The sequence below is a fragment of the Eublepharis macularius genome, chromosome 4 (assembly GCF_028583425.1).
Source record: "Eublepharis macularius isolate TG4126 chromosome 4, MPM_Emac_v1.0, whole genome shotgun sequence".
NCBI lineage: Eukaryota > Metazoa > Chordata > Lepidosauria > Squamata > Eublepharidae > Eublepharis > Eublepharis macularius.
Window position 1 is genome coordinate 65512555 of NC_072793.1, and position 26947 is coordinate 65539501.

The 26947-nt window shown below is 40.6% G+C and overlaps 1 protein-coding gene across 2 annotated transcripts in view; it reads right to left on the reverse strand.

Annotated features, from left to right (window-relative positions):
• Window positions 1-26947, reverse strand: part of RBM27 (RNA binding motif protein 27) — a 52122-nt gene that overhangs the window by 18327 nt on the left and 6848 nt on the right. The window contains exons 4-14 of one of the 2 annotated variants that reach the window (XM_054977039.1): window positions 23326-23417; window positions 14711-14922; window positions 13730-13987; window positions 12719-12949; window positions 10749-10883; window positions 8812-8961; window positions 7689-7836; window positions 3658-3811; window positions 1540-1812; window positions 1269-1412; window positions 192-311 (exon numbers count right to left, since the gene is read on the reverse strand). In XM_054977039.1, coding sequence (XP_054833014.1) covers window positions 192-311; window positions 1269-1412; window positions 1540-1812; window positions 3658-3811; window positions 7689-7836; window positions 8812-8961; window positions 10749-10883; window positions 12719-12949; window positions 13730-13987; window positions 14711-14922; window positions 23326-23417 — 1917 coding nt within the window. Of the gene's footprint in view, window positions 1-191; window positions 312-1268; window positions 1413-1539; window positions 1813-3657; window positions 3812-7688; window positions 7837-8811; window positions 8962-10748; window positions 10884-12718; window positions 12950-13729; window positions 13988-14710; window positions 14926-23325; window positions 23418-26947 lie in introns of both variants that reach the window. The other variant, XM_054977038.1, reaches the window with a different exon arrangement.

The window sequence follows — 26947 nt, forward strand, 5'->3', positions numbered from 1 at the left end:
TTACATGGCTTTTAATTCATGTGGGTCCTCAAGCCTCCTAGATCACTTGTTCACGGTTCACAAAAAGTGTGTGTGTGTGTGTGTGTGTGGGGGGGGGGAATCAGCTTCCTATGTCAGCATTTGATGGTGCCACACAGAATCCAACCTGTTGTATCAAATACAGCACAAATAGCAAACGTATAAAAACCTACCTGTTTCTTTTTCAAAACTTCTTGGACATCGTGGGATTTATTGCCTGTAGTAGACTTGATGGATGTTTTTAAGTTGGAGGAACTGTACACCATCTTCATATGGGCAGAAGTGGGAAACATCTGAAAACAATCATTTAGGATAGTATGTATGTTTTGCCATTATGCAATTTTTTCAAGCAGCTATCCTGTATAAGAACAATCTTTTTAAAGATGAACTCAACATTGCAAAACTCTTGATATTTTGTAGGTTGCGAGGGGCTTTTTACTAGAGCCACTGACTGTTTTTAGGGCATCAGCAGAAATAATGTCACAGTACAGGACACAAATGCCTTCATAGAGACAAATGACTAGCCCAAGTTTATTAAGCACTGCATGGGAAAAGAGGGTGGACAAAAGAGAAGGTGGTCAAGCTCAGCTACTGTTCTGCTGGATACAGAGCCAGGATTCATTTCAAGATTCAGATTCATTTCAATGCTTTGCAAGTTCTGATATCACCACAAATTCAGCTAAATGCTGGGAGAACACTCAAATGGTACAGCCTGCTTACACCTCATGTGTTTCCCTTATAACCTCCTCTGGATTTTGGCAACAGACAAAATTGCTATCATTATTTTGCTGATCTACTTGGTGGTTCATCATCTTATTTTGCGACCACAGTAATTTCCATCTCATCAGAATGGGTTTTTAAATAGCTATCATGATGCATTTTCAACCTTTCATGCACAGAAAAAACGTCAATTCTGACATACAGAAGAGTTTTATTGGTCAACCTCAAAAGATAATTTGTTGTCTTACTGAACATTTTATTCAACTTGATGAGAACTACAGATCACACCACAATATCATTGCCGACCTATTATAATCCTTATTACTATTAAATCCTTTGCTAGTTTTTTCTTCAGTTCCCCTTATATGACAAAAATAATATACTGGAACTGTGATCTAAGCACTCTATTTCACAGAGGTTATGAATACCCAAGATCATTTGGAATATTCATGACAGAACCAGGCAACAAACTCTACCACACAAATACTAGCCATATACAAAATGCTTTGTTTAGATGCTAATGTACTTACCTGAGCATCTCCCGCTGCAGCACTGGACTGGCTAACCAATAAATGTTGAGAATCTGGCTGATTTCCACTAGTGGCTCCAAGGCGATGTTTAACTGGAACCTTGTTAATGACATAGGAACCTGATGTCACTGGTTTATTTGTCACCTGCAAAGATGAGCATAAAAAATAACAATGTGATTGTGGGTATTTTGATTAAAGACTTAGAAAAAACCCACTTGGAGGTACTTGGGGGTAGGAGGAAAAAGTACTCATTTGAACATGGGCACTACACCTTTGGCACACTGCTGTGCACTGTTACAGCTGGAGTCTGAGTCAGCATTTGCTGCTGCAGGGGAAGTTGGTGATGAAGCGGCTGTGGGTTCTGCTGCTGCTGCTGCTGCTGCTGGGAGGGTTGCAACGGCTGCTGCTCATTGTTTTCTCGGTGCCACAGAACTCTTATAAACCGATTATTTAACACTGCCTCTGTGCTCGAAATGGCTTTTCTGGCTTCATCATTTGTTAAGTACTGAATTAAAGCTGCTTCAGGATCACTTCTGAAGGCAACCTAAGGAATATACATTAGAATTAGTCAGCGTTACCTACTGTTAAAAAAGAAACATCAAAGACACCTGCTATTTAGGGTTTTTTTTTTTTTAAATGTCTTGTGCTCAATCTAAATAATACATGATCAATATTCCACCTGAGTAATGCATTTCCAAGTCCCTTTTCTGGAAACAAGAAAATGGTGTCAGAAACACCATTCCTGAAAGTCTTAGAAACTTCAGAAACAACCTCATATTAGAGGTGTAAATTTTTAAAGCACCACGTGTACTTTCAAAATTAGCTCCTATGTATAGAAATTCAGCTAGTCATTAACAAAAGAGTCATGAAAGGTTATGCAGTTCTTCAGTTTTCCAAGAAGAAATTAAATGTATCTTTTAAAATTTGTTCTTTTAGTCTAGATATGAGGATTTTGCTACTCCTTTCTCTTCAGCTTGATTTTCAGAGGCATACAAAGCAGGGGACCTGCAAGGATTTGCAGGGGGCATCTCATTTCCTCCTCCCCCACTATTTCTTCTTCCACTTCTCTAGCAGCCCCCGTATCCTGTCCCTTTTTCCTGCCTCCTTTTCTCCTTTCTACACACTAACCTTTATCTGCCTCCTCTCTTCAGCTTTTCTTCCTTCCCCTGCAAGCCAGCAGCCTCTATCTGGGAAAAGTATAGTCCAGTAGCACACTGCAGCTGCCAAGCCCAGATGTACCCACAAGAACTTGTGAGAAACACCTCACTTTTTCCTGCATCCCCACACTATTTCCTTTTTTTTCTTCCTTCTGCCAACCCTCCATATTCTCATCTTTACCTGCTTCTTTCTCACCTTCCTACCCACCAACCCATGTTTTTATTTGCTCCCATCATGGGCTATTTTGAAATATCACTTCATTTATACCCTGCCTCTCTCCACAATGGGGACTCAAAGCAGCTGACATCATTCCCCTCTCCTCCATTTTATCCTCACAACTCTGGGAGGTAACTTAGGCTGAGAATGTGGAGTTGGACCGTGGTCACCCAGTGTACTTCCCTTGCAGAGGGGTGATTCAAACCTGGGTCTCCCAGATCCTAGTCGGAAACTCTAACCACTATACACACTGTCTTTTAGTGCAAAGCTGCTGTTGAACAGTAGCAAACAGCAAGTCTTGGATGACACATGCAAGTTATGTTGTAGCAAGTTGCCTGGTGGTTACTAGTGGGGCTGGCCCTGAAGAAATCTCCCTCAAAGGCCAACACAGCCCCGGAAAAGGTCCTACTGACAGAAACCAAGGCCTAAAGCCTGGTAATTCTGTTGTGGCTGCCTAGCAACAATCACTGAGAACATTCATTTCTTAAAGATACAGGAGCTGCTTCTATTATTTTGAACAGTTTTAATCCTGCAAACCTGTGGTGTTTTAGGCTTCTCTGTTCATGGCTTCAATCTCTGGATTTAAGTATCCACAAATCTGGCCATGTTAAGAATTAGATTATTTGGTCAACATGGTGCCAGTTCCAAAATGCTTCTAAGAGGTTTGCCTTTTGTACTTCCCGTGTTAATGTATTTTAGTGATATTTATGTCTCATACAATTTTATTTTTTATTCTTAAAAATACATATATTTCATAAAGCTCTCCCTTCTTAGTTTATTGGAAATGTTTTCTCCCCCCTCCCAAATCATGTAAGCATAAATATATAAGTTGTTAACATTTTAACCTATATTTGAGTTTTGTTGGATATATTAAGGTAATATTTTTATCTGGATATATGTATTTGCAATTATCTTGAAGATCATAATGTAAGATATAAGTAGAACACACTGTAGACTGGTCACATAGTCTTTTGATTTATGCCCCATCCCCCAATCTAGGATGCTATTGGTTTACCTGAATGTTGACAATTGTTCCAAATTTGCTGAAATGTTCATTAAGCTGGGTAATATTGTTCAGTTCTGGGGGTATTTTACGAACTTCCAACTTGGTATTTGTATACTGGTTCTTTTTTGGGAATCCTGGCTTATTCTGATTGTTATTAGATTGTCTGAAGAAATAAAAAGCAACACTCACATTTTTAAGAGACAATTTTAAATAAATACTTAGGCAGAGAAGGAATGTTTGCTTCTGAAAACAGTTCACTACCCAAAGAACATAAGAAATGCCTTGCTATGCCATACCACAGTCCATTTAACAGAGGCTCCCAAGCAGGGTGAGATAGAAATACTCATTCTTGTTGCCTTGTTATACACATAATCCACTTTTAGCCATCATGGCAAACAGTCACTGATATATACACATATACCCTTTATAAATTCACTTAATCATTCTTAAAAATGCTTACACACTAGAAGCTATAATACTCTATGGCAATACATTTTGTTCCTAGAATTGTTTCCTTTTTCATTCTAAGCCTACCAGCAATCAATTTCATTGTAAAACCTCAAAATCCTAATGCTGAGTATGTGTCATCTCTATGTCAGGGCATTCAAGGCAGTTTATACTACTAATAAAACAAAAAGATTAAAAAACGGAACAGCCTACTTCTCTTAGGCCACTGGCAGTTTCTTCAGGAACAAATATCCTGAATACAGCAACTATGCCATACAATATTCCATATCCTATGCAAGCAAAGTGATGTTCAAAATTTTATAAAGACTCTCACTATATATGAAATGAGAAATACCTGATGTTCAAGAGGAACCAGATATCATATTGCAAATTCACAACAGTTACTGGAGTATAGCAGAGAATATCAGAAGAAAGCTAGTTTAGGTTTTATAGATTACAGTATAGATTTCAACTACATGGACCATGAAAAAATATGGGTGGTGTTAATGCCACAACATCTGACTGTTCTGATGTGCAGACAAGAGGCTAGTATTAGGACAAAATATGGGGAAACAGAATAGTTTCCAATTGGCAAAGGTGTCAGACAATACATATTTCCCTATCTGTTCAACCTACATACAGAACATATCATAAGGAAACTGGATTAGGTTTAGAAGAAACTGGAGTAAAAATTGGTGGAAGGAACATTAACAATTTGAGATAAGCAGATGACATCACACAACTGGCAGAAAACAGTGAAGACTTGAAATAATACTGATGAAGGTTCAAGGAGAAAGTGCCAAAGCAGGATTAAAGCTGAATATCAAGAAGACAAAGTAACGACTAGAGAGGAATTACACAATTTTAAGGATGACAAGACAGAAACTGAGATAGTTAAAGAATTTCTATTTCTTCTACCAAAATGCAGATTGCAACCAAGAAATCAGGAGATTGAGACTTGGAAGAGCAACCATGAAATAACTAGAAAAGATCTTTAAGGAAGTGTTGCTGGAGACCAAGAACAAGTTAATTCATACTATGGTATTCCCCATTATTATGTATGGATGTGAAAGCTGGACAATAAAAGCTAACAGGAAGAAAACGGATTCCTTTGAAATGTTGTGCTGGAGTTTTATGGATACCATGGATTGCCAAAAAGACTAGATAAAACCTAAATTCTCTCTAGAAGCTAATCTGACTAAACTGAAGGTGTTGTACTTCGGTCACATCAAGAGAAGACCCACTGGAAAAGATAATAATGCTACAAAAAGTGGAATGAAATGAGTAGGAAATGAGAAAATCTAACATATGATGGATTGACTGAATAAAGTATGTGGAAAGTGAGCCTGAAATGTTGGATCCCAGCTAAAATGGTAAACATTGGTTCATTTTGCTTCAGTGTACTGCTGGCAGACCCAGGCTTAGCTGAGACACCCAGTCTCTGTTAATCAACACCTGCAAGCACTCTAAGTCCCAAGTGAATGGACTGGAAGACCAGTCTTGGAGAAGTTCTTTATCTCATCTCTCCTGTATGTTCTCATCACAGTAATACCAATTAGTTGCCGAACCCTGATTGGCTCCTGAGTTGCCTGGTGACCCACTTGAGGGCTAGAAAAGTTGGCATTTCAGTATGTTTCATACTCTACCTGCTTTCTTCTTCACTTTGGCAAACCTCCATGCTGCACCAACTCAGCATAGAGAAGGCCTACATGCTACCAAATGGGAAAGAGGAACATCTTTTGGATATCAATCAGTGAAGCTTAAATTAGTCAACTCTTTAAAAGTTTTAGATAGAATTTTAGTTAGCAACAGCTAGATTATGTGTTTTTTGAACCTGTTGCATGATTTTTTGTTTAAAAGCCAATAAAATTTATTTTCTTGAAGCAATATCTGGATTTACTGATGGAACTTTGAGTACACCTCTGAAGACAAACCCAGGGGGTTGGAAAGCCAGGGTCTCGGTGAAAGCAGAGCTCTCAGTCAAGCCTTTCTCTGTTTGACAGAGTGGCTGTGTTCAGCGCTGGAATTAGGAGTCTAGGGTGCTAGGATCCACATATAAAGGAAGCCACAAAGTTGTCAATGATAGGATATTCTAAAGGTCATTAATTCATAGGGCTACTGTAAGTCTTAAGCAACTTAACAGCACAAAATATACATACAGTAATTTGACATAAGCCTTGAGGATGGGATGAAATTAAACCTTAATTAAGCTGGCAACATCATGAAATGACAGAGGAAGCTTTTAAGTAAAACTAGGTAGAGTCACAGCTATCATGAAAGCCCAAGCTGAGTTTCCCAGCCCCGTCTTGTTTAGTTGAGATCTCCATCTCAATACAAACAGAGGCCATGCTTCTCTGTTGCTCCTCCTGGATATATCTGCAGCTTTTGATTCAGTAGATCATGCCATCTTGTTGAGGCATTTGGAGGCAGAAGTGGGTATCAAGAGATGTGCCTTCAACTGATTCAAATTGTTTCTCACTGAATGGATTCAAAGGGTTGCTATTGGAGACCAGTTATCTCCAGAATGGGAATTATCTTGCTAGGTTCCACAGGGCACAATCTTATCCCCCATGTTATTCAAGTTCTATGTAAAACCTTTAGGAGAACTCATTCGTAGCTACAGAATTGGGTGCTATCAATACGCAGATGATACCCAGCTTTGTATCTCACTATCCAAATCACTTTAGGAAGCAGTAGAGATCTTCGGTCCCTGCCTGACAGCTGTGGTCAAATGGCTGAAAGTAAACAAACTGAAGCTGAACTTAAACAACAGAAGTTATGCTGGCTGGGAAGGAAGAGATCTTGAAGGACACTGTAGCCTTGGGGTTATACTGGATCCAGTGCTACTCCTAGAAAAACAAGTTAATGCAGCTGTAAAAAATGCTTTCTACAAACTCTGTCTGGTCTGCAAGATGGCTTCTTACCTCGACATGACCAATCTGGCCACCTGGATCCATGTCATCGTAATATCAAGGCTTGTCTATTGTAATGCACTGTACAAAGGTCTCCCCATAAGTTAACTTGGAAGCTCCAGCTTGTGCAGAATGCTGTAGCTCAGCTATTACTAGCTGCTAGGAGGAACATTACTCCCATTCTACAGTCACTCCATTGGCTACTTATTAATAATTTTTCTTAGCTAGGAGGGCTGTACTGTAAGGAAATGGTCTCAAAGAGCTGCATCAGTAAATGGATAGGGAGGGACTACAGACTTTACTACTATTGCTATAAGTATGATACTACTGGGTAGATTCTAAGTTGTTTGATATGTTGGTCTTAGAATTGCTTACGCTCTGTTTCAGCATCTCTTCAACTCTATATTGGATTTCTGCTGGTTTTAAATCCTTGCAAATTTGCATGTATATATCCTATTTCATTGTTTATTTAAACTGTCTTTGAAATTGACTGTACTCACACTGTAATCTGCCTTGAGTCTCAGAGAGAAAGGCGGACTATAAATAACATAAATAAATCTCTGTAACTTTAATATACATGAATTGTTTCCCATAAAGCTACCTTTAAGTGAAATCAAATAATTCTCAAACTAAACAAAGCTTATTTCACTGCACCCATTATTCATCAACATAAACTCTTACTTTACAATCCAAGGTTTCTTTGCAGATGGTCCTTCCATAGTGTTTGAAACACGCTTCCTGTTGTCTGGCTCAAGGACCACCCTGGAGACATTAGTGCTGTTACTCATAATGCCAATTGGAGGTTCAGTCTGGATGATTATATTAGCAGCTGAAAGGGAAAGCACAGCTGTATTATTTGCAGTGAACTGGAATAATATTTATAAAATGGCAAAGTGAATAGGAGTAAAGTTTTCAGATATATATGCTTTCCTAAAAATATATACAACTGGCATATACACATAATAGTAGAGGATACTGCTGTGACCCAGAGCTCATGTGCATTCAGGTGGCTCATACACAACTCTTGTTCCTCCGAGATCAGAAATCCATCATGACTTGAACAATCTTAACTCTACATCCCTTTCCTTCAGTGGTTAAAATAAATGGTTGAAAGAGCATGAACTCTCTCCACTATGGCAAGTGTGGTCCTCACCTTTGGATGGCAGATTGCCCTGCCCATCTCCTATGCTGTAATAAACTGAGTTATCCAATGGTGTAAAATTAGCAAAAAGGTACTCTAAGAGCCTCTGCTTCCAATTTTATAAAGTTTAACTCTAAGCACAGACAAAAATAAAAATATAATTTCTAATACAGCATAACTCTAGCAGCATTTCTAAATATTCTCACACCTCTTCTAAAGTGGGACAATCTTCTTTGGGTGTTCCAAAGGGTCAAGGATGACAAAAGGCCCTTCTTTCCAGCCATTATTTTAGGCCTGGATGGATGGGCTGATTTTGACAAGTCAAAATAGGGGAGGGGCTATGTACAAAATATCCCCCTCCGAACCCAAGACCAATTAAACTACCTTGATTCAGAAGATGAGATGGGGATTGCTCTCCATATTCTGGGGCAACGGACAGGTATTTCTATCAGTGTAGAATGATGCACACCAGAAAGGTCAAAACATGCACCATTTCAAGACTGGAAGTTAATAGCAGCCTAAGCATCCCATGCTTAGAACTCCTGAAGTTTTGATTATTAGAAGGAATGGAAAGCACAGTATACAAAAAGCAAAACAGACTTTAATTACAACTTTGTTTATCTTCTAAGAATTAAAACTGGAATGAGGAAAACAAGATCTCACCTCTTGGATTTGTATCCATCTCACCGGAAGTTAGGCCAATAAGATTAGGCCGCTGCATTGGTGTTCTTGAAAAGAACTGTCGATACTGAGATCTACCAGCACTGGTAATACTTGGAGCCTCTGGATTATAGCCATCGGGTTCGTAAGTATCTATTATAAGATAGACAAGAAAAATATGGATTTCTAATTATTTTAAAAAAAATATGTAAGCAATTCTATACTTGTAGGCTAGAATTTTTGACAAGGCACATGATAGAATACATATTATTTCAAAGTTTCAAGTCCTACTTCAACAATTTCTGCAGTTCTATGAGACCCGTGAGACTACTTAAACTGTGGATCCAGAGAAAACCACTATTGGATGAAGATACCAATTTCAGAAAACACTGACCTGCTTCCATTAGTTCCAACACATTCCTAATGAAGGAACTGAGGTAGGGTTTGTTTTTAAAAAGAAATTCAAATGAATGCATGTTATGCAAGGTGCTTCACTTAGGAAATTAACACTTTAATATTTCCTGCATTACCAAAAAAAGAATCTGATTGTGCCAAAGAGTCAACATTAAAGACTTGACAGAATCTTCAAGATTTAAAATTTTTTTTGGAACATTTGTTATTCAAATAGGACTAAATTCACATACAAGTGAGATACAGTTAGCTATATTTCTATGCATGATGCATGAAATTAAATAATTATTCCAACTGAATACTCAACAATATTTGTTCCAACACATATAAACCATTTGTTAAAGAATGTCATCTGACTGTCCTGTCCACTAAGAGCAGCATAATACGGTCAAAACTAATTATTATATAATTCGGCATTAAAATGCATACAATCAAAAAAATTATCAGCACACTGGTACATCCACTAAAGGCTTCTCACCTATGATCCAGTTTAGATGTTTACCTAGGGTCCAGATTTTGTTCTTGTGGTAGTAGAATGAATACCACACTTACAATCTTATGTGTCACACACAGCCCCACACTGAGGGTCAAATCATTCTGTTTACACACCTCTTTTAAACAAGAATAACTGTGATTTGGCCCACAACATATGCCTCTGACATGACTGTGGTGCAGATGAGGTGCCTGCATCCTACTGCATCATACAAGTATGATATTTAGCCAATGGAAGTGTCTGATCTATTTACTCATATATAGATTGGTTACATTTGGTAGTAATTTTCTCTCCTGCCACAAGATCACTCTTAAAATAAATTTCTGAAAAGTGTAAATTCCATGAAAACTAAAATTTTGAACTACATCAAGAATATAAGTGGGGATGGGAGAGATATGCATAACTATGTGGAGTTGCGTAATTTATTCTGAGTGCATTTAAATTGACCTTTTCTTTCGGTGCATAACGTGTTTCCTTTATGTGCAACGTTTTCTGCCTCGCTCTATAATAGGGTGCTATACCTTCTCTTGTAAAATCTATCAGTGGTCTGTGCCACAAAATACACAGTTGCATTTAAATACATGATTTACATATTCTATTAATTTTAGTTGTTACTTTTACATACTACAGCATTACTGAAATTTTGGGCACTGATTTTGGTTCTCTCCCTGTTGGGATACCTATACAGGTATTTTACTTCATGCTAAGGACCATTTCAGGCATGGTGAGTATCCTAAAAAATATGTTCCTGCAGGAAACGTATTGCATGCAATCTCTGTGACATATGACGTATTATCATTGGTGTGAGTACAGGACAGGAAGTCCTAAGTGCATTAACGCTGCATACATACGTAAATAAGGACACATGCCTTTGGAATACGTGATAATATACACAAGAGTTTCTTTTCATCTACACAGAAATTAACCATGTGTGCGACAACCCTTATGAAAGGTACAAGAAAAATTGTGATGTGCAGTGTTAACAGTCTCACACATACACTACCCTAACCACAAGTGGAGTACTATATTTGCTTACGTTCTGATACTGTATATAACAGGTTTTGGGGTAGAGGAGGAGGTAGTCTTGCTCTCACAGGTGCAAGGCTAGGCACCGTAGTTGTACCTGGCTGGTCACGGTTGTTTATCAAATTTGATTGTGACAAAGGTGGCCCTGTAATTAAAAGTTACAACAATTAAAACTAGTCAGATTTATTGATTAACTGTCATAGCAGTTTTTGTTCACAAAGCAGTGCACACAAGAACATTAAAACAATTTCATAAAGTAATTAAAATGCAAATATAGATACCTTTTGGTTGTTTTAAAATAGAGCGGTGCTATAGCAAAAAAAAATTACTTAAAGTACAATAGAATAAGACAGACTTCATTGGTATTCCTCAAACAAATTAAGTTAAATAAACTGACATTCTGAATAAACTGAATGCTTACTTCAGAGTTCCTGGGCTATAACAGAAAAGGCAGATGATATCATCAGAAGTTGGGACCTGAAGCAGTGTTTCATTGGCTCATTTAAAATTTCAGGCCATTTGATGGTCGGACGTGTTTGACCCAACCAGGGCTAAAACTATTCATGGTTTTTCAAGTGCATAATTTGTACATCTAATAGCTTCTGAATAGCTACAATAAATAAAATTTGTAACAACAACAATATGCTTATAGACTGCTCTTCTAGACAGATTAGGGCCCCACTCAGAACAGTTAGTTTTAGAGGTGTGCACCAGAAAAAAATTCGGGGCATGCACCGGAAAAAGCTTTGTAAACACCTGAAACCCAAAGCTGCACGCTGCTTTGGATTCAGGTATTTAAATCGTTTTGGTATGCTCTGTAAATATTCGGAGCATACTGAAGTGAGGGGGAAGCTTCCAGCCCCCCCAACCCCCAACCCCCCTTACCTGGCCCCGGAAAGGGGTATTTAAACCCCCGCCAACAGCTGCTTGGTGGTGATTTCCCTGCCAAACAGCTGGTCCTAGGGGTTTAAATGCTCAAGGGGCATTGTAAATCCCAGCCATCTTAGATCAGCTGTTTGGTGGGGATTTCCCCGCCAAACAGTTGATTCCAGGGTTTAAATTTCCCTTTCAAAGTTCTCAAAATGACCAATGCTTAAGTGCTCAAAGTGAGCAATGATGGGAACTGCCAAATTTAGCACTTTAATTATATGGATGAATTGAGATATAGGTATTGACAGTGATTAGTTTGATTCCTGGGAGGCTTTCCTGTTCCTAGTAGTTTCTGCGTCACCTTCGTATGCATCAGACCTACAACTGCAAGAATAGCTGTTGGCATGCCTCCATCTACCAGTATCTCTGCAGCTACTCTTTTTCACAATTCTCATGCCTGCCCTTAACCTTCCCAAAGTGGCCATCCTCAGCACAGATCTGAGATTACGATGTTCCCAATTCAAACAGTCCCATACTAACTAGCTCCTAATCCCCAATCCTTGACAGATTCTATTTTTCTTTAACCACAACTTTTAAACTTCCTTTTGCTGCCATCTGTGATCTACGCACCAGGGGCTCTCCTTGTGCTATCTTTTCTTTTTTCTTCCCACTGCTTCAGACAACCTTCTCTCATTCAGATGTCCCATTACCCCAATAAACTACCCCAGTTCTACACTTGAAGCCATTTATTTTTCTTATTGGAGAAAAAAGCTTTTAGAAACAAACTGCTGAATATGGATCTTACCTTTTACAAATTTATTAAAGATCTTCTCATTTGAAGACTACAGTCAAGATCCGAAAATGGATTATGCAATTTAATCTCAGCCACTGAGCTCATTACTACTTTATTCTAATACTATTAACAGAAAGCTTCAGCTCTCCATCAGTAAAACATATATAGGTGACAATCCTACATTTAATGTGTGCAGGATTCCTATATCCAATTTTCCAAAAATCTTTCCAATTATCATTTCAGCAGTGCCCTACACTTAGACACAGTAACTTCTGTAGATGTTTAATATTTAGAATATTATTTTTAAAACATCTTACTTGGTATAGGAATTCTGACAGGAGGTGGTGGCCGAGGATGTACTTGTGGTCCTGGCATTCTCAAGTTGTGAGCAGGGCCTTGTGTGGGTGGCATTAGCATTCCAGGTGGAGGAAGTCCTGGAGGTGGTGGTGGAAAAGGAATCATGCTTGGCAAAGATACTTCATCTACGACTAGTGGATCATTTCCATGATCAAACTGGCAGAGATCACCAAGTACACAAAACCCTCGCTCTGTAAAACAATACACACAACAATCGTTTATAGTATTAATAGCAATTATCCAACTTGTGATTGGCTGGAGTATCTTCAAAAGATGTTATATAGGGTTTTTTCTTCTTGTAGTACATGAATTAACAAATAATTCTAGTTAAAGGTTAACTGTGGAATGATTGTAAAAAAAGTAAGGCAGTATGCACTGAATTTTACAATGTTGTTCATTAGCATCAGCTGTAATACTCTGCACAGTACTGATACTGTCTATACCGTTTTATACCAAAATAAGTATTAAGTTATGTTGTGCCAAACGCTTGTTTTTAACAGAGTTAAAGCCTTGTAAAAGTTCATAGAGTTATAAAAAATTAAGGAGGTAATACAGCAGGAGCCAAACTGAAGTCATTCAAACTGCCTGCCCCACAACATGTCACAAAGGAGGCCTGGGGTGTAGCTGAATATCTGATTCCCCGTCACTGGCCCATGTTACCTAAATTAGATACTAAAAATCTTACTTGGCATGACTACTAATACAGGTATCTGACCACTTCTATGAGCAAACATTTAATCCTGTTAGGATGAAAGACTGAAATAAGGAAAAATACCATCTAGAACCATACCAAAAAAGCGACACTCATGAGAAATGAAGTATTAAAAAACCCCAAACATGACACACATCAACATTTCATTTATATTATCAACTGCCAACACAAAGGTGGCTTGAAAAGATGTTAGAAATAAAATATCTACATAAGACTAGATACAGAAGGACAACTAAGAGGAAGCTGAAGCAAGACATACCATCGTAATCTCGACAACGCCTTTTTGGTGGAACATTTCTGCCAAATGAATTAGAAGAATGATTGTTGTAGTAATTTGACCAGCTTTCTGTTGTGTTTTCAGGATGGTGAGCAGGTGCGATCACAGTAACAGCACTGGGAATACACTGTGCACCAGAGGAATACTGCTCAGTAGAGTTAGCAGGAGACAAAGACACTGGGTTATATGAGCTCTCCATGTCACTCCTTTCACACTTGAATTTGGCTCTCTCTCTGTGTTCTGTTAAAAAAAAATTAGGTAATTTTCTATGCTCTTTCAGTATTCAACATTTCTCAAGGCAATTGCGCATACAAGGACTAATACCACATATGTCTGCTTGGTAGATTAAAAGTCTATGGTCTGCCTGGTTAACTTTGTTGCAAGGCCCGAACAGTATATTTGGGCTACTTCTTGAAACAGAATGTTAACACTCTGCTTGCAATACTCACACCAACTAAAATACTTTTGTTAAGAAAAATAGATTTATCTTTTATATATAATTTCAATTAACAGATCTCCTCTAAAGTGTGCTGCACTGGTAAATACTTCTAAAGGCCTAAGATTCTTTTTTTTTTAAAAAAAGAATTCACCAGTAAACAGAAACCAGAAACCTCTTCCCTGCAAAAGAACACAGCAATTTACAGTAGTAGTCTCTACCAACAGGCAAAACACAATAGGAGGTGCAGTTATACCAGAATACTCCTGAGAACAAATTAAAAAAAGAAGTCCCTTGACTAGCTTACTCTACAGAACACAGCATCAAGTCTGCATTAATGACGCCTGAAATCACAACTTCTCCAAATCAATCCCCATGTCTTACTAAGTTCTCAGAGATGTGTGATAACACACTTCTTTTTAAAAGAGACTAAGAGAGCTATGGATGGGGTTCCCCTAACAGCTTTAATTCAGTTACTATAAAACTGGGATCAGAAATTCTTCAACCACAATATGCTGGCAACTCACCAACATTTCTGTTCGTATCCCGCTCTTTGTTTGCATCCTGGTCTTTGCTTCTACCTCTGCTACGACTCCGACTTCGACTCAGTCCTCTGCTTTTACTGCGACTCTTACTTCTTCCCCTTCGCCAGTCATATTTGTCTCTGTACAAGTCATTACGGTCATAGTATCTATCATAGTCTCTCCATTTGCCATCATCTCTTTTTCTTTCTCTAGTTCTGCTTGTAAAAAAAAATGAGAAGTGGATTTCTATAACATGACAAATTTGAAATACTGCATGGGCAAGGTACAGTACAGGTATCAAAACCATCAATCAAGATGGAACAAAAAACTGTTTAAGTGAAGATGTAATAAAATATTTTTGTACAGCAAACATAAACCCTTAAAATTAGTGAAGCCTGCATGGAAATAAAGTAAAATGAAACTGGACAGAAGACTGACAGGCAGAGTTGTCCTAATACCACCACACTCCTTGATTTCTCCATACTACCTGTGACTGTTCATCAAGTGTTTTCTGTGCAGGCACACACTGGGATTGTACAGGTGCAGGTTGAACATGGGGAGAGATTTTAAACTCTAAAGCCCTATAAGAGGGCACCCTTCTCCCACAATGTATGCATACTTTGTTTCCCACCAAAATCATGCATGTCGCAAAAGGAGGTGCCCCCATTCTCCTCAGCTGCTGGAGTCTGCATTTGGGGAGAGAACTGGCAGAACTCACAGCAGGGCAGGAGGGAGGGAATGTCTGCCTGTACAGAAGACACTCAATGAACAAGTTACAGATAAGGACGGCCCTTTTTGCATCATTGTTTCTTCTCTGCAGTCCCATAATGGGAGCATAGCAAGCTACTCACCAATGGAGGTGGGAATGAGTCTGTCAACTGAAAAGGGAATGGCAGGACTGCTGTTCCCATAGGGACTGAGCTGAAACTGCATGCCCCTTTTGGGGACCAGAGCAATAGAAGAGATCTCTAGATTTTCAAAAGCATTGTTCTATGCAAATAAAACAATAAATCTCTATGCACATCTAACTCGTGCAAGATGCATTTTGACTCAGAGGATGGATGTGGAAATAACACAGGCAACACAGGCTTTGAGACAAGTGCAATCTGGAAACAACTTTGGACAAAAATTCCATACTAGTATGCAATATAATCTTTTCAGGGAAAAGCTGAGTAAATGGGGAGGGGGGATCAGGGGCTCAATTCTCAGTGCAATTAGTTCCCCAACCCATTGTGCACATGTGATGGTAACTAGAAAACTCACTTTGCATGACAACAAGGCCATATAGTATGAAGCCATGGGTTCAAATGGAGACAACATAAACCTTGCTGACACTACAGATAAACTCCACTGGGAAACTGGGATAGGTACTGGAGGGAAAGTGTTAAGGAGACTGTTTTGACGCTTACTTTCTCTAGGGTAGATTTTGCCTTTAATCTTTCCCTTACACCCTCTGGGTAGATTGCTGCCACCAGGAATATTATATTCCAAGATTTTTTATTTAAGTTTTCCCTTTAGTAACGTGCCTAAGTGCCAGGCTTCTTCGTGGTTCTATGTGGCCCTGAGGATAGGAATGGGTTATAGCTATGACAGCTACTCTGGGATATAACAAAACAAAATAAATGTTTATTTTTTCAAGAAGCGTATCAGTTTCATAAAAGTAGTTCTCAGTTCTTAAAGTTACTTCATTTAAACTCATTTACACAGATCTCTTGTAAGGCTTCACACACAGTTAGCCTCTTTCTCTGACTCAATATTTCTCACAGACTTAGGCAGCACGCACACAGCTTGCCTGCTTTCTCCTGGCTGAAACTTTTCTCTCCACTCTAGGGGTGTGCAAGCCAAAAATTTTCGGCTATAGCCGAAAGTAGAAAGCCGAAAGAAGATTCTCTATCGTTAAAGCCGAAAGCTGAAACAAGAATCTCTTTCGGCTTTCGGGATTCTTTCGGCATTATTTCGGCATTCTTTCAGCTTTTTTCTAAGGGAAAATGCCTCCGTCTTCCAGGACGCCTGGAGGAGGCATTTTCCCACCGAATAAGCCCAAAATTGGTGGGGACCTTCCTCTAACCCTTCTCTAACAACCACCCAAGTTTCAGACAGATTGAACTTTGGGGGGCCATGTTATGGCCCCCCAAAGCAGGTCCCCCCATCCTCCCATAAGAAAACGAAGGAGCAGCATATTGTTAGCATGCTGCTGCTAATCTTTCTTCATTATTTCCTATGGGGGAAAAATGAAGAGGCAGGCTTCCTTTGCCAGGGGTAGCATTTTGCATGCAAAATGCCCCCAAGCCCTCAGGGGCCCTTCTCCCACCCCTCCTCCCACCCCCCACCAAGGCTCAGCCTGCTCCCACTTGGGGGGGGCCATTTCATGGCCTCCCCAAGTAGGTGCTCTAATCTCTACCGCTGACAGCTGGGGGAGGCTTGTGTTGCCAGGGGTGGCATTTTGCATGCAAAATGCCCCCCAACCCTCTGGGGCCCTTCTCCCACCCCTCCTCCCACCCCCCACCAAGGCTCAGCCTGCTCCCACTTGGGGGGGGGCATTTCATGGCCTCCCCAAGTAGGTGCTCTGCTCTCATCTCTACCACTGACAGCTGGGAGAGGCTTGTCTTGCCAGGGGTGGCATTTTGCATGCAAAATGCCCCCCAGCCCTCTGGGGCCCTTCTCCCACCCTTCCTCCCACCCCCCACCAAGGCTCAGACTGCTCCTACTTGGGGGGGCCATTTCATGGCCTCCCCAAGTAGGTCCTCTCAGCCCCTAAAGTCCACCCCTTACAGCCCCACACAAACCCAATTCCCCCCCAGCTGCCACACACAGACCCAAATCCCCACATTAGCCCCTCACAGACCCAAATCCACCCCCACCTGCCCCACACCCATAACCACAGGAACAGGCTGGCAAAGGCCAGCCCTCTCCCTTTGTTCCCTATGCTGGGAACTTCTAAACTCTCTTTCCCTGGGCAATTCTGCACAGCCCAGGGGTGCCACAATGGTGGGCACACTTCTGAGTGCCAGCTGGTCCCTGTGAAAGAGCACCTGAACCACAGACACCCTCCCTCAAATTCCCCCACCACCTACAGAGATGGCTGGCCAGCCAGCCCCATTGTTCCCTATGATGGGAACCAACTGCACAACAAAGAATAAAACAAGAACAACACAAAATAAAGTTTTAAAAAAATTATTTTCTCCCTTCCAAAGTACAAGTAGGCAAAGCATTATGACACATTACACCAGCAGTCCCCCACACAGAAAAATTAAAACAAAACTCACTTAACATCAGAGAATCACAAAACACGATTCCTGTCAAAAACACTTTATTTCTTGAACAGCTTTAGGTTACACAGCAGGGGGGAACACCAAAGGGCATGGCAGCACTATCTTACACAAAAATAACACAACTCACTTAACATCAGAGAATCACAAAACACGATTCCTGTCAAAAACACTTTATTTCTTGAACAGCTTTAGGTTACACAGCAGGGGGGAACACCAAAGGGCATGGCAGCACTATCTTACACAAAAATAACACAACTCACTTAACATCAGAGAATCACAAAAGCACAATTCCTGTCAAAAACACTTTATTTCTTGAACAGCTTTAGGCTACACAGCAGGGGGGGAACACCAAAGGGCATGGAAGCAGTATCTTACACAAAAATAACACAACTCACTTCACATTAAAGAATCACCCCAAAAAATTGCTGTCAAAAGCACTTTATTTCTGTAACTGCTTTAGGTTACACAGTAGGAAGGCACCACAGAGCAGGAAAGCAGTGTACTACACAAAAATAACACAACTCACTTCACATCAGAGAATCACACAAACACAATTGCTGTCAAAAACAGTGAAGTGGGTTGTATCATTTTTTGTAGTACATTGCTATCATGCCCTGTTGTGCCCTCCTACTGTGTAACCTAAAGCTGTTCAAGAAATAAAGTGTTTTTGCCAGGAATCGTGTTTTGTGATTCTCTGATGTTAAGTGAGTTGTGTTATTTTTGTGTAAGATAGTGCTGCCATGCCCTTTGGTGTTCCCCCCTGCTGTGTAACCTAAAGCTGTTCAAGAAATAAAGTGTTTTTGACAGGAATCGTGTTTTGTGATTCTCTGATGTTAAGTGAGTTTTGTTTTAATTTTTCTGTGTGGGGGACTGCTGGTGTAATGTGTCATAATGCTTTGCCTACTTGTACTTTGGAAGGGAGAAAATAATTTTTTTAAAACTTTATTTTGTGTTGTTCTTGTTTTATTCTTTGTTGTGCAGTTGGTTCCCATCATAGGGAACAATGGGGCTGGCTGGCCAGCCATCTCTGTAGGTGGTGGGGGAATTTGAGGGAGGGTGTCTGTGGTTCAGGTGCTCTTTCACAGGGACCAGCTGGCACTCAGAAGTGTGCCCACCATTGTGGCACCCCTGGGCTGTGCAGAATTGCCCAGGGAAAGAGAGTTTAGAAGTTCCCAGCATAGGGAACAAAGGGAGAGGGCTGGCCTTTGCCAGCCTGTTCCTGGGGTTATGGGTGTGGGGCAGGTGGGGGTGGATTTGGGTCTGTGAGGGGCTAATGTGGGGATTTGGGTCTGTGTGTGGCAGCTGGGGGGGAATTGGGTTTGTGTGGGGCTGTAAGGGGTGGACTTTAGGGGCTGAGAGGACCTACTTGGGGAGGCCATGAAATGCCCCCCCAAGTAGGAGCAGTCTGAGCCTTGGTGGGGGGTGGGAGGAAGGGTGAGAGAAGGGCCCCAGAGGGCTGGGGGGCATTTTGTATGCAAAATGCCACCCCTGGCAAGATAAGCCTTCCCCAGCTGTCAGTGGTAGAGAAAAGAGCACCTACTTGGGGAGGCCATGAAATGGCCCCCCCCAAGTGGGAGCAGTCTGAGCCTGGGTGGGGGGTGGGGGGAAGGGTGGGAAAAGGGCCCTTGAGGGCTTGGGGGCATTTTGCATGCAAAATGCCACCCCTGGCAACACAAGCCTCCCCCAGCTGTCAGTGGTAGAGATTAGAGCACCTACTTGGGGAGGCCATGAAATGCCCCCCCCAAGTGGGAGCAGGCTGAGCCTTGGTGGGGGGTGGGAGGAGGGGTGGGAGAAGGGCCCCTGAGGGTGAGGGGGCATTTTGCATGCAAAATGCCACCCCTGGCAAAGGAAGCCTGCTTCTTCATTTTTTCCCCATAGGAAATAATGAAGAAAGATTAGCAGCAGCATGCTAACAATATGCTGCTCCTTCGCTTTCTTATGGGAGGATGGGGGGACCTGCTTTGGGGGGCCATAACATGGCCCCCCAAAGTCCAATCTGTCTGAAATTTGGGTGGTTGTTAGAGAAGGGTTAGAGGAAGGTCCCCACCAATTTTGGGCTTATTCAGTGGGAAAATACCTCCCCCAGACGTCCGGGAAGACGGAGGCATTTTCCCATTGAAAAGCCGAAAGAAAGCCGAAAGAATCCCGAAACGTTTCGGCTTTTTTCTTTCGGCTACCCGAAACGTTTCGGCATTCCCCGAAACGTTTCGGCATTCCCCGAAAGAAGCCGAAACACTTTTATTTCGGCATTCTTTCGGCATTCTGAATGCCGAAACGCACATCCCTACTCCACTCTCAGTCTAAACTGCATTCACTCCGCCCACACCAACCAGTCATCAACCAATCATATCACTCCCTCATCCCTCTCTTTCACCCCCACTCTTCACCTATCTCACACCAAGCATTTAAAGATACATGCACACATTTACTTAAAATCATTACAGAGACCCTTCAAAAACTGCCTAGAAATGTAGTAAGAGAAAACTGTTTTACCATCCACCGGCTGATGAATGGCAGATATAGCAGCTAGGTGGACCTTAATTGAAGAGACTGACAAACCCGTTTTGGTCAGGGACATTAAACAGTTGAAAATCATAGCTAACGGGCATGGAAAGGGCAGCACCTCTTTCCCCTCCGCCCAGGAAGAGAGGCAGGACCATCCATGAATGCACACGGAGCAAGTGGAGCTCTTATAAACAATCAGGATTACTTGTGCCACCTCATTTGAGGAGAGCCTGAGAATCCACATTGTGAGCTGGAGTATGGCCACTTCTTAGTGAAATATGCAGAGGTTGGGTATGAGAGGCTATGTAACGCTTCTCTGCCATGGCCATGGCCAGGAGGGTGGGAAACCACTCTTGGCAGAGCCAGATGACCAGCATGCAATGCAATATGTAATTCTGAAACCTACACAGAAAGAAAAAGATGCTGTGAGCTCATGATCGCTTGGTAATTTGCAATCCTAAAATTTAAAGTTGTGGAATAAACTTTCCAGCCTAGAGCATTGAGTTTTCATCCTTCTTTATTGGCTGGGGCTGACTTAGATACATGGTGATAGCGATCTTGCACTTACTCAGCAACTAGTGATGATGGAGGGGGATGAGTGCAAATAAATCCACAATTCTGTTGCTTCAGATTATAGAGGTGCTCTATCTTTCTGGATATAGCCAGAATAGAGGCAGACTTCTTCCGCACACCATGAGCAATGTTCAACAAGTCTTCAACTGCTGGGAAGGCTACAGTTGCAAGAGCATCCCAGTAAAAGGCCTGTAATACCTAACTTTTGAGTTTAGGTGTGGAGGCCAAGACGTCTAGCGCCAATGCTCTCGCCATGCAGATTATCTGCTCAGAAAAGAGCCCGAAGTTCTCATTAGGGGAGAATGATGCTATCTCTCCAGGTGACAGATCTGAAGTGAACTTGGAGGAAAAATCAGAATGTGAAGCAGCTTCCTCTTTATTTGAGAAGATGGCCAACAAAGCCTGGATTCAAGAGGCTGGAACTGATGTAGGCACTGGCACCAAACCCAGCAGGGGGCGTGCGACTAACAGGAGTCAGGTGAAAAAGTTTTGCCCAGTATAGCAGATGCAGACATGCAAGCTCACCACGGAGCAAAGAACTGACTGCAGTGGACAAGCAGGTGTGCCATAGCTGACTGCAACAGCTAAGAATGCAATGCAGGTGAAGTAGCTGAAACCAAGTGTGGAACTGTTGATCATCAGACACAGCGTCTTTCATGAAAAGGATACTCTCTTCTCCTTCATGCAGCAAGGGCATGCAGGGTGGAGACTGTGTGCAGGAAAGCACTACATTGTCTTCCTTTCTAACAGATGGAATTGAACCAGCAGTTGAAACTGGTATCAGATTATGGTCTTACTTGTGGCAAGATGAAGTTGATGACATAGATGCAGATCATTTTATGTGTCTGGTTTTGACTTTTGCTTTCTTAGCAGGTGGTTCCGATGATGAACAATCAAAAAGCAATGGAACCAGCAATCAATGTTGCTCCTGATCCAGTGTTGGAACCGGCAACTGGCGTTTGGAGCGGTTGGGTGTTGCGATGGACAGAACCAATGTAGGTGGTTCAGATCTGGGGGTAGGCTCGTGTGCAACAGATAGCTTTGCTGCCAGGGTATCAAAGTCAGACATTACCTTTTCCCGGAGGACTGCTTGGAGCCTAGAGACCCTATATCACTCCTGGCTGTGGGTGTGAAACACTGGCAGTGTCAACACCCAGTCACAGTGCGGGGCTCACCCAGACAAAGAAGGCACAAATTGTGTAAATCAGTGTGCAGCATCTTTGTTTCACACTGCAAACATTTGTTTAAGAGGGATTTTTGAAACATTTTGGCTCTCTCTCTTTAGTTTTTCTTTTGATGACAAGGCTAGGAGAAAGTGGTATGTTAAGAGAAGAGGAATACCGAGGCATTCCCAAGCAGCACAAAAGAAAATCAACACAAGGAACTTCTCCCAATAGTGACAAAAAGAGTACTGAGGGAACAGGGGTGCCTCCCTTCATGACGCGTGCAGTTTTGGTGGGAAACAAACTGCACATGCATCATGGGAGAAGGGTGCCCCCTCACAGGGTTTTAGAGCTTAAAATCTCTCTCCACAACAAGCCTGAGCAGTCCCAGTAACTGTGAATTAAATTGGTACTTTTCTTGACTCTTCCTGAAGTAAAATAAATTATTTGGGATGAAAAAGACACGTATCTCAGAGGTAAAGCAAGAGGTGCACTTGTCAGGATAACAACAGGGTGGCAGAGGGATTCACACACCATTATATGTAAATTGCAATGCTCCCAAGAGAAAGCACCATAGATGCTCGCTCTTGCTATTTCAAAGAGTGATCAAGAAGCCACTTTCAGATCTCAGGTGGGGAAGAAACCGGTAAAGAAGATTGCATTTAGACCTGGCGTACTTGGGCCATCCCATTCATTTCAGATCAGCACTGTGAAAAGCTTTTCAAAGAAGCCTTCACAGCATCCAAATTGCTAGAGCTATATTATGAAATTCTCCATCCAATGGGAACCTCCAAGCCACTTCCTTATGCAAGTTTGCATATTGAATTCTATTTCTTTGTGTGGTTATTCATTGATTTAAAATGAATGAAAATAAATTAGTCAAGACGGCATTCCTGGAACTGCTCTATCAAGGCACAGAAAAGTTGTAAAGTGGGGCCATTTCCCCCCCATTTCCCATCCCAGTCATTTAATCCTCTGTCCCCAGCAAATTCACACAAGGAAATTATTTCCATTATAACAGTCTTCTTAAAATGATTAGATAATAACCAACAGCAAGACTGATTAGAATACAAAAAGAGGAAACACATTATTAAATAACACTAACCTTTGTTCATTAGAATCCGAACGATTTTTTTGTGGGCTAGTATATTTTTTCTTTTTGCCCTCTCGTTCTTCTTCAAAAGATTCCTGAAATATCTAAGGACAAATAGGTAATCAGCTCATACCAGCTCCCTCTTAAAAAAATACAAAAAAGACTTTGAACACTTCACCTAATACAGACTTAAATTCACAAGGGTGAATGTGATAAAAATTAGAGCAGTGGTCTATGGCTTGGGACATTCAAGTGGGTAATATGCACTAAGCACCTACGGAGCTGCTACCTGTTTTGCTGCCTTTTGGAAGGACCTGTTCCAAGCGTGCACACGTAGAAAGCAAGGGTACCCTGCCTTTTTGCTTCCATTTTCACACATGCTGAGAGGAGCAACAGGATGACAAAGTGAGATCATTCAGTAGACAGAAGGATTCTTCCATGGCTTCGGCTTTTGCCTTGTTCCTTACTGTGGCATACCTCTAGGTGCTTGTCTTGTGTTTCTTTTCCATGGCTCTCTTCTTCTCTTGCCCATGATGACACCAGTGAAGTCATAACTCTGGCTCCCCCTCTTCCAGTGACATAGCTCTGATGTCACATTACTTCCTATTATGTGCTTGCAGCTCTGTAATCTAGAAGGTCACCTATTCTTTCTGGTAGCTCAGAAAAGTAGAAATGCAGGCACTGGACAAGTCCAGACCATCTTCACTTTGAGTATCTTCAGAACTTTCTCTTAACCACATTATGCCTGTTATTTTGGTTTAACATTGTGAATACAAAATTACAAAAAGTGCACATCTTGCACTATATTACAGGAGTATTCTTAAGTGGTTATCCTCAAATATGAAAAACAAAAAGTCAGTTCTTGAAAAGCACACTAAACATTAAGTTAGGATTTTTTTCTTCCTTTTTTCTGCCTTGACTCAGTGAGAAATGCAGGCTATAAATAACATACATAATTAGCAATTGTGCATCTTTATTTTTTGCCATTTAGCATTCTGCTATCACATTTTGAAACTCTGCAACTACAAGTGCTGAACCAGTTCTATTAAACACCACTAACTCAGTACATCATATCTATCTGAACCAAACCAAATTGTACCTATGGGCCACTGCAAACCCAGGTTGTCATGGTGAGAATTTGCACAATAACGAGATACAGCTACTTTATCTACACTGGGCCTGTTCCTATAGAACCAACACTACTACTATTCTTGCTGTAGATTTTAAAAACAAGGCCAGTCTTCTAATCTTAGTCTAGCAACTGTCCATAGCCAGACAAAAAATGACTAACACAGTGCACAACTTCCCCCATCTCTGAAATAAACAAATAGGTTTTTAAACAGTTTTTTGAAAATAGCAAAGCTATTTGAGAATTATTAGTTCTCAAAAGCAGAAATGTTGCAGTCACTGATAGCAGTTCTGTACAAAATGCATTACTTTTGCAACCTGAAAGCCATTAACTTTCATGACATAATGCAAGTCATAGCTGCTCAAAATCTTTGTGAAGGGAAGACAGCAAAACAGTGAACAGTGAAGAGCAAAATACTGAACTACTCTACAGAAAGACTACAAACCTGTTCTAATCTAAACATGACTGAAGTATTCCTCAATCAATCATTTGACATTAGAGGAAGACTAGAACTAGAAATAAAAAAATCCCCTCTAACATTACAGGATACACATGCCTATGAGATGGGGGTGGGGTAAAACTCCATGAAGCAAGGATATCATCTCTCACTTGACCTCATCTAAGTATAGCAAAGTTCTTTACAAGTAATGTGTTCATCACTTAAATCAGGCCAGCCTATCAGAGCTAAGAGAATACTACTCTACAGTACAGTACTTTATCTCAGTAAGCTTACTTCTAGAATAACACCCACTGCGCCCTGCACTGTATAATTTTAGGAGAACCTCTGTCCTGAGACACTAACCATCAAAAGCAAGAGGTAAAGAAAAATGAGAAGCGAGTCTATGTACCATTTTCCCCTTTTCTACTGTAAAATGAATATTTATTTGATGCAGAGGTTAGTGTCTCAGACTAAGACCTGAGAGACCACCAGGTTCAAATCTTTAGTCCGACCTGGAAGCTTGCTGTGTGGTCTTGGGGCAATAACTCTCAGCGTAATCTACCTCACAGGGTTACTGTGAGGGTAAAATGGAGGAGCAGAAAACATTGTGTAAGACACAGGCTCCAGATTAAAGAGAAAAGTAGGATGCAAATATTTAAATAAAAATTTGCAGCAGAAGTTCATAAAAATATTTTGCAGGGCAGAATTGTGTTCAGGCATAAAATATAAAAAATAAATATAAAGTGGGCATCTGCTATGATACTGCACTAGAATATTCTGAATTCTCACTAATATAAGCTCTAGAATGTATTTATATTCCAAGGGAAGTAGATTTTCATTGGAATGAGTGACAGTCTGAAGCCCTCATCACCCCTCTGCTATATTTAGTTTCTTAGTCATGATACTGAAATTGTTCTTTAGTATGCAAGAGAGGGAATTAATAAGATTACATAGTGAGATACAAAATATTACTGTTTCCTAGTGCAATGTTTCCATAGCTCTATTTCAATCCTAGAGATTATTAATAAAGGACTTTATTTGGATTTTACTTGTCTCATGTAGAAGACGACTGAGGCAAGTTAAAATGTTTTAGAAGAACCCATATAATATATATTATATGCTGTAACATACCTTCACTAACAGTTGAAACCCTGGTAATTAAAAGTCAACCCAAACAGAAAAATATACCACCATAATTACAGACCTGGGTGAGTCCTTCTATGGAAGAAAGTTCTATAACTGAGAGTGAAGTTTTAAGTAAGGGGCTTAATCATCTACTTTCAGCCTCAAGATAATTTTTATTCATATTGTTGTAGATTACTCTGTTTATTTTATAGTACTTTTATGTTCTTGCATAAATTTATTGATTTTCTGGTTTTCATTGTATTAGTTGTGAGCTACTTCAAGAGAGTTCTGAAGCATATAACTTTTCTAAACAAATAAATATAGCAATATGCCCCCAGTGACCTATTTACCTTTGATCTCTGAACTACATAAATTTTGTTTCAAGGTAGTAAACAAGTAATTGATCACTATCAGATCTGTAAATAAATCTCATAATGTCTGTAGCAGTGCTGGTGGGGGAGGGTAACTCAACTGGGGCCACAGTACTGGGGCAGGATGGGCTAATCTTCTCCCCTAGCTACCATCTCCAACATAGAAATCATCCCAAGGCTAGCTGCTGTAGTTTGGGAGGGAGTAAAGATATTTTTGTGTAGATAAAAAAGAGGTTAATCTCCTATGCTTCGGCAATATGCAAATCCATAAAATTCAAATTCTCCGAAGATCTTGCAACAGATCTCATGTCTCATCTATCTGCAGCCACAGTAATAGTATTTCACTATAGTGACTACACAAGGCACCTGTGGCTCAAAACATACCAACAGCATACAATGAACCCCTGTTAAATTAGTCAAAGAAGTTTGTTTGAGTACTGCATATATTTCAATTCCCACCCCCACTCCCAAATTTCTGAATTTTTTTAAATTGAAAAAAAACAACAACAACTGGGGCGTTACAATTTCCAGAAATTTTACGTCTCTCTGACTACAAAATCAACATTACAT